Source organism: Prosopis cineraria, unplaced genomic scaffold (assembly GCF_029017545.1).
Source record: "Prosopis cineraria cultivar Desert tree isolate PC_DT_omini unplaced genomic scaffold, ASM2901754v1 PC13, whole genome shotgun sequence".
Taxonomy (NCBI): domain Eukaryota; kingdom Viridiplantae; phylum Streptophyta; class Magnoliopsida; order Fabales; family Fabaceae; genus Prosopis; species Prosopis cineraria.
In genome coordinates this window covers 16,383,960-16,396,085 of record NW_026555344.1, presented here as the reverse complement: position 1 = coordinate 16,396,085, position 12,126 = coordinate 16,383,960, and the positions used below count along the sequence as shown (strand labels likewise).

The 12,126-nt window shown below is 33.1% G+C and overlaps 1 protein-coding gene and 1 pseudogene across 1 annotated transcript; both read left to right on the top strand.

The window, feature by feature from the left end:
* Nucleotides 1-4,257: 4,257 nt before the first annotated feature.
* On the top strand, nucleotides 4,258-8,229 carry LOC129291222 (pentatricopeptide repeat-containing protein At5g65560-like). The gene is given in 3 exon segments (XM_054928482.1): nucleotides 4,258-4,374; nucleotides 5,085-7,564; nucleotides 7,567-8,229. Coding segments are annotated over 2 exon segments (2,802 nt in total). The 5' UTR covers nucleotides 4,258-4,374; nucleotides 5,085-5,169; the 3' UTR covers nucleotides 7,974-8,229.
* Nucleotides 8,230-9,080: 851 nt separating this feature from the next.
* Nucleotides 9,081-11,898, top strand: LOC129289927 (PH, RCC1 and FYVE domains-containing protein 1-like; annotated as a pseudogene).
* The last annotated feature ends 228 nt before the right edge of the window (nucleotides 11,899-12,126 follow it).

The window sequence follows — 12,126 nt, the reverse complement described above, 5'->3', positions numbered from 1 at the left end:
AAAACAAGTGTTAAAAAGCTAAGATAAGAGAGGTAAACGTGTGTAAAATATATGAATTATCATTGACCTATTCCAATTTTTGAGCCACTACTCCAATACTAAACTTTTACTGCTTGTTTTATTCAATCAGTTTCGATATTGACCACCTTGAGACTTAATGGATCCATCAACAACTTCAATCATAAATGGACACATTTATGAAGATGGATGCAGAAGAGTTAATGCATGGGCTAATGCGCTCATTCCATTACCAATCTTTAGTGATTTCATTTGTTGATTTTTCATTTTATTAATTGCAAATCAACTCTTTGAGAGAGTATTCATTGAAGTAATTCATTTTTGTAAACTTATTCTATTTATCTCTGTTTTTCATATTATATAATAGAAGACTTAAGCTCAAGAGTTTAAATGGGTTCAATTATTACCTTTGTAAGTGAGAATAATTCAAATTACATGTCAAGATTGTACTATGAAAACCAAGAGCCGAGATTAATTTTGATGGTATTCATGGAGCAAAATCTTAAGTGAAGCTTGAGAACTGGATGTAGGTTCAATTGGTTAAAGTTGAATCATGATAAATTCTCATGCATACTTCTCTCTCTCTCACTCTTGATATATTTAGTGATATCATTCCTATACATCTTGTTTAAATTAAGAATTATTTGTAAGAAAATTTATTTGTCAAATTCACCCCCTCTTGGGCTCATTTACAATATTATCTATATAAATATGAGTTGTGAAATGGGTCTTTGAATCGATTTGCTACAGTATTTTGAATATTCATTTGTTATTAAGATGTTAGATCTCATTTATTATCTCTTAAAGTTTTCAGATGAGTGTTTTATAGAACACAAGGGAAGGTGCTAGAGAATTAAGCCTAAGTGCCCATATGTCTCCTAGTTGGGTACATGTTGTTATGTTTGTAATTGCCACAAGCCTGTTCTATTGACTTGTGTTTTTGGGCCCTTAAATATTTAACTATGTTTTTGTTTTGTAAATCTTTTGAGAAAAATGGATAAGTTGGTGAAAATATGGACAAAGCCCTGTATGTGTGTGTGTCTGTGTTCTCCAAGTGATATGAGATCCTATTTCTTATAAATTGAGCAAGTTTTGACAGTTTGTCAAGGATTTTTTTTTTTTGTTAAGATCTTGGTGTCACGACTGTGATTTGAGTGAGGAATTTTTTTTTTTCAATTTTTGATTGGGCATCCAATTGAATCCCACATGTACACGTGAGGAACCACTCGCTTAGATTAATTTTTGTCTGTGGTGTATTAGCGATAGAACACACGTGGTACCATGGTTTGATTTTTTAACATTAAAAGAAGGGAAATGATTCAAAATTGAGTTTAAAATATCATGTATCCCTAAATGAATACTTTGAGAGAAAAAAATGATCTTATTAATTTCTCAGGTATCCATTTAGATGTCACGTGAAGTGCCATAGTACATTTTTTTAAAACTATTTGGTTAATGGGCGCATTAATGATAGGGTAGAAATAGATGCACTTTTAAATGTTCGGGGGGCTTTGTAACTCAAAATTGAGTTCATGACACTCACAAATCCTAAACAAATATTTTGTAAGCAAAAATGCAAACCAAACTAATTGGTTTTGCCAAAAAAACAAACCTAGCCAAACCATATTTATAATCAATTTCAATCAATTCATATTGGTTTGGTTTGGTGTAATCAAGCTAGATTAGTTTTGAAAGGTGCCTTATGTTTTATAATGGGTTAAAGTTCGTGTTAAATCCCCTTTTCTTTTCCTATCATAATTAAGTAAGTCTTCATATAAATAGTTTGTTTCTGGTTATCAATCCACCTCTTGAAAATGTGCCCAAGAAGGGAGATAAATTGGGCTAATAAAAATTTTGACAAATAAAAACTCAATTGAAAGAATTAAGATATAGGAATTTTATCACCATAAGTGTTGGAGTAAAGAGGAGAGAAATTCAACATGAGGAGTCTATACTGGTTCGGTCAATTCACTTGCTTTTTTCCAATTCTCAAACTCAGCCCTTAGGATTTTTCACTATAAATTTAAAAGTTGACTCGAGTTCTTGAATGCTTCAATATAAATCATCCCTATACAAGTTTAGAATACTTCCCTTTACAAAGGTAATGTTCCCCAAACTCAAATTGTTATGTTCTAAGTGTATAAAATAGGGTTGATCATTAAGAGATTAAAAATCTCAATAAACTCTTTGAAGAGTAGTTGTACAATCAATGAAGTTTACTTATAATAAATTTAAGAACAAAAGATGTTTGAAGAATTCAATGTAATGATTCACATAAATAACTTTTCTTTGTCAAACTTTATAAATGATTCATTTTATAATGTCTTTGCACCAAGTGTCCATTATGCTCATGACTTTATCTGTTATGACTTGCTTCTTATTAATTAGAGTGTTGGATGCTTTACCCGATGTTTATCTTCAATGATGATGCTAAGTTTTTCCAAAAAAGATGGAATAAATAAAATTTCTAAGTTGGGTAATGTGTTTCAAGCTTAAAGCAAGCATTAAATATTTTGACATTATTACTGTTGAAGCAAAACTTTGATATTTTTGAACAAATTTCAAAGTATTTGATTTGAAGCAAAATTGGATTAAAGAGATAAAACTCATTCAAGATATAATTAAGGACTAAACATTGTTAATCTGAATATAAATGTTTATAAATAATGTAAAGTGAATTTAGATTAAATTAGAAGGATTGTCAGAATGTAAATCAAAACTTAGATTCTAAGAAATTTGGACTAGAGAGAAAACTTTGAAGATTTTGAAGAACTTTGATGCTTTTCAAGGCACAACACAAGCTTTGAAAGCAAATGTAGAAAACTTTGAAGTATGAAGAAACTACTTGAGATGTTTAAAAAACTTTGAAGTTTGTATGCAAAACTTTGAAGTTTGAATAGGTTCATCCAAAAAGCTTGGAAAATTTAGAGTTTTGAGAAAGCACATTGAAGTATTTTAGGAAATGAATCAGAGTACAAAAACTTCAACGTTTTTGAACAGAGGTTTGAAATTTTGAACTATAAGGATGCTGAAACTTATAAACTTTGGAGTAAAGGAAGAAACATTGAAGTATTTGAATGATATATTAGTTGGTGTAGAAAACTTTGAAGTTTTCAGGAGCCAACTTAGAAACTTCAAAGTTGAAAACTTCAAAGTTTTAAACCAAAAATCTAAAGTTTGGAAAAAATATAAGCCAGAGGCAAAATAACTTCAAATTATTTAAGCAAGACACATAAAGTTTGAACAAATTAGCAAAAGAGAGAAAAGCTTTGATATATCAGAAAAACAGCATAGAACTTTTTGATATTTATGACAGAGACAAAAAACTTTATAGTTTTGGAGCAAAACTTTGAATTTTTTAAGAAATTTGACAAAATGAATTCAAGACATTTTAATTTGTCAAACTTATACCATATTTTTGAGTAAATAAATCCAGTTAAATACAAATGCTTTTCTAATTTTACCATAATCAAAATTAGAAAATATGTTTTTACACCTCTAATTTGTTGAAGTGGATACAAAAAGAGATTGAGTGCTTATTAGGATTTCGCATTGTACATTTGAAAAGTTTTTTATTAACTAAATTGGGTTGATAAAAGATGTAATCAACTTTGGAAAAAGTGACAAAATCTTAAAGAAAGAATTAACAACATGTATAGTGGTAAAATCTTCATTAAAAAATAAATTAAAAATATTGATAATTATAACTTCAATAAGTTCAATTATAAATAAAATATTTAAATTTTAAATATAAAAATTAATTTACAATATTTTTTTTTTTAAAAAATTTATGTATCAAAATATGCATTTAAACGGTTTTAACTTTTAAAATTATTTATTTATTGTATCATCTAATTTTATATAAAATTTTAGTTCAACCTTTTACTTTTATAAAATATTTTTTGATTTTTCAATCTTAATAATTTAAATTTTAAATAATTATTTTTTATGTTAATCATTATTATTGTTAAAAAAATTAAACTCAACATAAAATTTTTATATTAATATTTTAAAGTTTAATATAAAAATTTTTTATAATAAAATTAATAATATTAATTTTAAATGATTAAAAATATTTTATAAAGTTAAAAAATTAAAATAAAATTTATATAAAAATAAAATATTAAAAGTATATTTTAGAATGAAGATTTTAAACATATATTTAAATGGTTATTAATCAGTTATTTTTGTTGTTACAAACAAAAAAAAAAATTGTTTTTGTTATTTGCTTCGACCTACCGACGAAGCACAATCTCGTGAGTGGCGGGTCCATCTCTCTTCGTCGACGAACAAGCATCCAGAACTGCGTCGGATGCAGTGCACCGTTGTCATCCCTGCGCGGTTGTCCTCGGACCGGTGAGATTGATTTATTCAATCTGGCTTGGAATCTAGATTTGAATTTGTTCGTCGTGTCATCTGTTCCCTGCGTGCTTGTTCTTGCATTGTTTTACAATTTTCATTTTAATTTGACTTAGAATATGGTCATGTAATTGCTTAAATGTTGACGCTTTTGAATTTGGGAATATTTACAGAGTGAGTTTGTTTATTTATTTATTTTTTGCTAGCTTTTGCTTGAATGGTGCGTAATTGGCTATTATACTTCTGCTTTCCTCATTTGATTACTAGCGACTTGTTTGATTTGCATTGTGTTGTTTTGCAATGTTGGATTTGTTGTGTATTGGCATTCTGTTTATGAATCTTAAAATTTTCAAGGTATCTGTGATGTATGATCTTGTAAATGACCTGGCTCGAATTGTGTCAAAGCATCTGGAACAAAAATTAATAAATGGTATTATATCAACTTTGCATATTTTAGAGATTTCAGTGGTGGTAGATGTTCCCACTTAGTGTAATATAGGTCCGCCTATGGTCATGGCTGAAACCAATGTACCGGTTAAAACCATTATATCTTATAACACAGTTACTATAGGATTTGGGGACCTGTGGGAGAATTTTTACAATGGCAGCTATGTTCTTTTGAGTATCGTTGTTATTGTTCTTGGTGGATACTTTGTGGACTGTCTTCCATAACTGTATCTAACTCTGACGACATTTCTCTGAAACAGGTCTTTCCTCTTGTTTGGACTTTGGGGGATATGAATTTGAACTTGGGATTTGCATTGCTGAGAACTCAAACATGGTTGGTTTTGCATGTTTGATTTTCACAGGTTGAATTCTCCGTCATCATCATCTTCATCTCCCCACATTCTCACCACTGTGCCATGCCGCAAGATGAAAATTTTGAAAGCCATTGTCATCCCCAGTGAGTCCTTCTTGCTTTATCGCCTATGCAAGCACTTATCCTCCCTAGCATCTCTCCCTCAACCTCTTACTGTAGACCCAGAACCGTCGGATCCCTCCTTTCATCTCTTCTCAATACTATCGCACCCTAATTGGCAAAATCAGCCAGCCCTTAAGAATATACTTCCGTCTATAACCCCATCTCATGTTTCTAAAATTCTTAATCTTGATCTTAATCCCCAAACTGCTTTAGCTTTCTTCAATTGGATTGCCAGAAAGAGAGGATACAAGCACAATGTTCATTCCTATGCTTCTATGCTCAATATTTTAGTACGTAATAAGTTACTACGAGTTGCAGAGTATGTTCGGATTTCAATGATTAAATCTTCTGATTCAGTTGAAGATGTGAGGTTTGTGCGGGACCTATTGCTGAGATTGAATTTAAATAGTGAGGGAGAATTCTCATTCAAGCTCACCCTTAAGTGTTATAATAATGTACTTCTGATGTCTTTGTCAAGGTTTCATCTTATTGATGAAATGAAGAGTCTGTACCTGAAAATGTTGGACGATATGGTGTCGCCTAATATCTATACATTAAATACAATGGTAAATGGTTATTGTAAGTTGGGGAATTTGGTTGAGGCTGATTTATATGTAAGTAAGATGCTGGAATCCGGTCTCTCTCCAGATACATTTACATACACTTCTTTGATATTGGGTCATTGTAGAAATAAAGATGTAGAGGCTGCTTACAGTATATTTGAACTTATGCCACATAAGGGCTGTCCAAGGAATGAGGTTTCCTATACTAATCTCATACACGGTTTTTGTGAGGCAGGGAAGATTGATGAGGCTCTCAAGTTGTTCTCACAAATGGGTGAGGATAATTGTTCTCCTACTGTTCGCACTTATACAGTTCTTATATGTGCTTTGTGTTGGTTGGGTAGGAAAGTGGAAGCTTTACTACTTTTTAATGAAATGGGTGAAAGAGGTGGTCAACCTAATGTTCATACATATACTGTGCTTATTGATTCCTTCTGTAAGGAAAGGAATCTTGATGATGCCAGGAAATTGTTTGATGAAATGTTGAAGAAAGGTTTGGTTCCTAGTGTGGTCACATACAATGCTTTAATTGATGGGTATAGTAAAGAGGGAATGACTGAAGCTGCATTAAAAATTTTAAGTTTGATGGAATCAAATAAATGTACTCCTAATGCTCGGACATACAATGAATTGATCAATGGGTTTTGTAAAGCTAATGGCACACACCAGGCAATGTTGTTGTTTGAAAGAATGCGTGAGCACAAACTATCTCCAACAATTGTTACATATAACTCACTCATTCATGGGCAGGGCAGAGTAGGTCAGTTGGATAATGCTTATAGGTTGCTTAATTTGATGGTTGAAAATGGTCTAGTTCCTGATGGGTGGACTTACAGTATCTTCATAGACATGATGTGCAAAGTAGGGAGAGTGGAAGAAGCTCATAAACTTATAAAGTCCCTCAAGGATAAAAATATAAAAGCAAATGAAGTAATGTATACTGCTTTGATTTATGGGTATTGCAAAGTTGGGAAGATTGGTGATGCAGTCTCTTTGTTTCAAGGAATAATTGCTGAGGAACACTTGCCAAATTCAATCACTTTCAATGTCTTGATAGATAGCTTGTGCAAGGAGAAAAAAGTTCGTGAAGCAATGCTATTTGTTAATAAAATGTTAAAGATGAATTTGAAGCCCACAACTGAAACATATACAAGTCTGATTGCGCAAATCTTGAAAGACGGTGACTTAAATTATGCTGATAGGATTTTTAACACAATGATATCATCTGGATGTCAGCCTGATGTATATACATATACAACGTTTGTGCATGCATATTGCTCTCAAGGAAGGGTAAAAGAAGCTGAGAACATGATGGCTAAGATGAAGGCAGATGGAATCATTCCTGATTCTTTGACCTACACATTATTAATTGATGCATATGGGCGCATGCAATTGACTGATTGTGCTTTCGGCATTCTTAAGAGAATGTTCGATGCTGGCTGTGAACCTTCTCATCAAACATATGCCTTTTTGTTGAAGCATCTGGTAAAGGAAAAGCAAAAGATGAAAGATGGTTTCTTTGAACCAAGTGCATTTGCTTCAGGTGCAAGCTCAATTGATATGGCTATTTTATGGAAGGCAACTGATTTTGATATCATATCTCTACTATTTGAGAAAATGGTTGCGCATGGTTGCGTGCCTAATATTAACACCTACAACAAGCTAATTATAGGACTATGCAAGGTAGGGAACTTGAATTTAGCCATGAGTTGTTAAATCATTTGCAAGAAGGTGGAATGTCTCCTTCTGAAGATATTCATAATTCTCTTCTTAGTTGCTGCTGTGAGTTGAAAATGTATGAGGATGCAGTGAGAATACTAGATGATATGATTCAGGCTGGCCATTTGGCACATCTGGATTCCTGCAAGGTGCTTATTTGTGGGTTATGTGATGAAGGAAGCAAAGAGAAGGCTGAAGCAGCATTCACTGCTTTACTCCATAGTGAGTACAATCATGATGAAGTGGCTTGGAAAGTTCTTATAGATGGATTATTAGATAGGGGCTATTTTGATGAATGTTTCAAGATTCTAAGTCTTTGGGAGAAGAAAGGGTGTCGATTGCATCCTCAGACATACACACTTTTGATTGAGCGACTTGATAAGAATACATGAGTTGATGATTATTGGTGGTATTGTTTTATAGTGGTCCTACTTCAAGATGAATTTTCCAATCTGGTTGTACATCAGCTGGGCATGTAAAGAGTAAGTGCCAAGATCTTTGGCAGTTATTCTTATAACGAGTTTGTGTTCAACACTAAAAATTTGTGCTTGTTGTGAATGGAGGAGAAGCTTTATGAAATACGGAAGCATAAGTTGTTTTTCTAGCCAGCTGCATTGTGATACAACAGAGAGCAATTTGAAGATTAGAAGGCAAGTTGCTTTGACTTACTTGAAATTTATCAAGTTAACTATCTTGTCTCACCATAATATTTTAAAATGTTCTCCTCAATAAAAATCCCAAAAAAAGAAGCATGGTTTGCTGCATTCTGTTCCAAGTCTGCAGTCCCTGAACCCCTGCAAGCTTGTTTCCTCTCTTAACCTAAGAGATTTTATGAGATAAAATATTGGCTTTGATGAGTACTCAACTGAGATGGGGAACCTTGATGCTTTTGTCTGTAGTGTATGGTTAAAGAGTTTATTAAGTCTTTGACTTAGGCATTTTATATGCCCAATGGAAGTGTGAAACATTTACATGAACATGTTACTTTGAAGCTTGTACTGAAATTGTTCAGCATAGTGCTTATACTTACCTTAGCATTGATGAAACTGTATTCATGCAGGAAATACATATAACAAAATGACAAAATCACGTTGTCTTTGTGACAGGGTATATGCCGATGCCTTAATCACTGGAATTCCATGTAGTTTAGAAGAGAAACCTTTGTACCACTGCTAACTAATATGGCCAACAATACACCACATTTATATGAATATATATTTACTATTTTAGCTTGGAAAACTTGTACAAGTTTTAAGGGCCGTACATGTTACTTCTTTAGATCCTTAAAGAACTTCAACTTGTTTTAGTGCTGGAAAAGACAGGGCTTCAAAAACAAAAGTAAAATCAAGAAGAAAAGATGTTGCTAGACAACTTGAACTCCTCTACTCAAATATAATAGTCAAGGTTTAGACATACTAGACATACTAATTTTTCTTCACTTATGCCATGTAAAGTATAAACTTGCATTTTATTTATCAAAGTTGTCATTTGAGCATAAAATGGGTTTCTCATCTTAGGTAACTGATTAAAAATTAGCTGTGTGCTGACATCTGTGTCGGCTGCTATCACTATAATTTCAGGAACAATAAGGCATAAAGTGGGGTCAACTCCAGTCAAGCAAGGTGGATCTATTTCTAAAGTGAAAATTGATGAAGTGGGTGAGGCTTCTTCTTGTAAACAGATTTTTTTCTTCATGTTTGATTATGCATGTGAACCTGATATCACTTCATTTCTGAATAATTAAAAACAATGCTCAAGGGTGAAGTGTATTACTCAATTGTGTAATTTGAGCTTGTTGTGCAGTTTGCTTGGATGGGAGCTTGCCGAGATACCATTCCCAAAAGGGGTTTGGGTCCAGCTCTAACAATTCGGTACTTCAATTGAGGTTCTTTCTAGAGTTTTCTTCATTTGCATGAAGCTTTATCGAATTCTCAGACAAAATGAAAAGGAAAAAACATCACTTGAATTCCTTGACTACTATTCTTCTTTTGGATGTGGGTAGGATGGTGTAATACAATTTCTTCGTGTTTCAGGATCCTCAAAGTATACTGATAGACAAGTTCTTTCATTGTGAATCTTAAGCTCTGACCCTGCTCAGAATCTTGGTATAACTTTTGCATCTTATGTTGCTACATCATTGGCCATTGCTAACATGTCATATTGATTTGGTTTCCTTTAGTTTTGTTAGAATCTGCAACTTCTATACACAGCTATCTAATGTTGCTAACTCTGACATAAATCCCTTTAACATTATGGTTTGGAACTTTGATTATTTTGGTACCAAATATCATGTGATTAAATCATTACTCCAAGTCAAACTTCATAAATCACCATAAGCATTTTCACAATGTACGTATTTAGTTCTGCCGCAGTGGAAGTAATTTCAGTTGGTTGGATGTGTACATTCAGTAAATGGACGTGTGCATTATTCTTTACTCTGGAAGTTTTGTGAGATTTTCACTGACTAAAGAGATGTACACTTGTAAAAAACTAAAAATATATCTGGTTCCCTTATTAAATTTTATGACATGCATAGGTTATATTAATAGGATATCTGAACTAAGTTGAATAATTCTTTAATGTTCATCAAAATCCTGAAGAGCTAATATGAATTATGAGATTATTCTGTCTTTAATCTTTGGGTTATCCATGTGGCTTTATGAAGTCTCTTAAAGCTCAATGGAACCAAATCCAAACAAACCTTGTCGTGTCTGACAATTGTTTCTCATTCTTCTTGAGCAGAAGAGGAAGTATCAATCAGGGATCATTGGAGTTTATTATAAGGATGATAAGTTGGATTCAAGATCTCAGAATCAACTTGCAGGATTCTCTTCAATGGAATCCTTGAAGCAAGTGGAAAGTAGGTCTTCGAATTAAAATAAAGTACTGGAATTCAACTGTAGTCATGTCTTGCCTGCTCCAAATGGAGGCGAACAGTGAGGGGCAGTTGATAGTTCTAGATCTTTCAATCCTGTATTTGGATCATCGAAGAAGTTTTTTTTCAGCTTCTGTTCCTGGATCTAGAATTGTTCCCCAAGAACCATCCCCCATTCATTTCCAGCTTGCCCAGCCGACCTTGTTCAACTACTCCAACCCCAACACTGGGGGCACTTACTTCCCTAAAGATTGTTGTGGATAATGCTAAGAGGACAAATGATAGCATCAATCAGGAGGATATTAAATTAAGAGCGCAGGTAATTTGTTTTACCCATTTATTGACAACATTCCTTTCTTGCCTACATTAATTTTCAGTGTAGAATCTTTATGTTTATGGGCTTACAAGTTCCAGCCTCTCAAACAGACTTGGTCATCTTCTATCATTTCTGTTAAATAATAAAAGATGAAAAATTGTCCAGGAAGGAAAGAGTATTTGGTAATGTTAATGTTTGGAGCAGTCGGATTCTGTGACGCAAGCTTGTATTAGAAAGAAAAGGAGATTCTGTATTCCCATCTGCTCATATCTAAGCTATAACAATTATTGTTCCTTGCTTTGCAAAGTCCACGTAGATATACAAAATTGACAATGGGAATTTTTCTTTACCTTTTTTGGCTCGGAAAGTTCAATCAATTACTTTTAAAAAGTTTCTTGTAATAGCTTGCTCAACCTATAGCTTTTTAAGGTCTTTAATTGACTGTTTGATGCATGGGTTCTGTTTGTGTGTGAGGAACCCCCCCCCCCACTCTCTTCCTTTTTAATACTTGATTACTTGATGGTAGCTGATTCACGTGGTTGTCTGGTTGTAAACCTAATCACTCTTTTCTTTTAGGTGGAAAATCTGGCTTGCCAAGCTCAGCTTCAAGGAATTGAGCTAGAAATACCAAGCAAGCAGCTGAAAGAAGCTATAGCCATAGCTGGTGAAGAAACTGTTAAATGTAAAGCAGCAAAGGAAGTTATCAAGTCACATACCGCTCAGGTAGGATGGACATTAGTAATGCAAAGTAGCGTGAGAGTCTACAAAAAATCTTTTATCTAATATGATTCTGTTGCTGTGATTGTTCTGATTGAAGTCAAAATTATAAGTAGTTCAGCCGATTTTGTTCCACAGACCATAACAATACACTAGCAATACAAGTTTTCATTATTAATTATAGTCTTGGAGAACACTCTAAACAATTTGACTTTCATTACAATCTATAGCTCATACACAAGCACTAACCCGAGAGTCTTGTTTGAGGTTTTTATATTATAGATTGTAACTTATCATTTTGAAGGGTCTTGCAATTATTTTTATAGCAAACAGATGTATTGTAATTTGAAACTGCTATACTCTTCTTGTTCGAATTAATTTTTTTTATAGCATTATTCAAATTAATTTTTGCCCATCTGCTGATTGAAGAAAAATATAGAGTACTATGGTATCGTACGATCCATGTTGGTAATCCCATCTAGTGAGAGAGGACTTGTTGTTATTGCTATTACTGTTGCTGTTGACTGAAGAAAAATCTCATGGGGACATGGACAACGTGCAAGCTATGTTAATTTTATTTGTCATAATCCATCATCTCGAAATATATTCTTGGGCAGATGGTAATGCAGCTTGACCA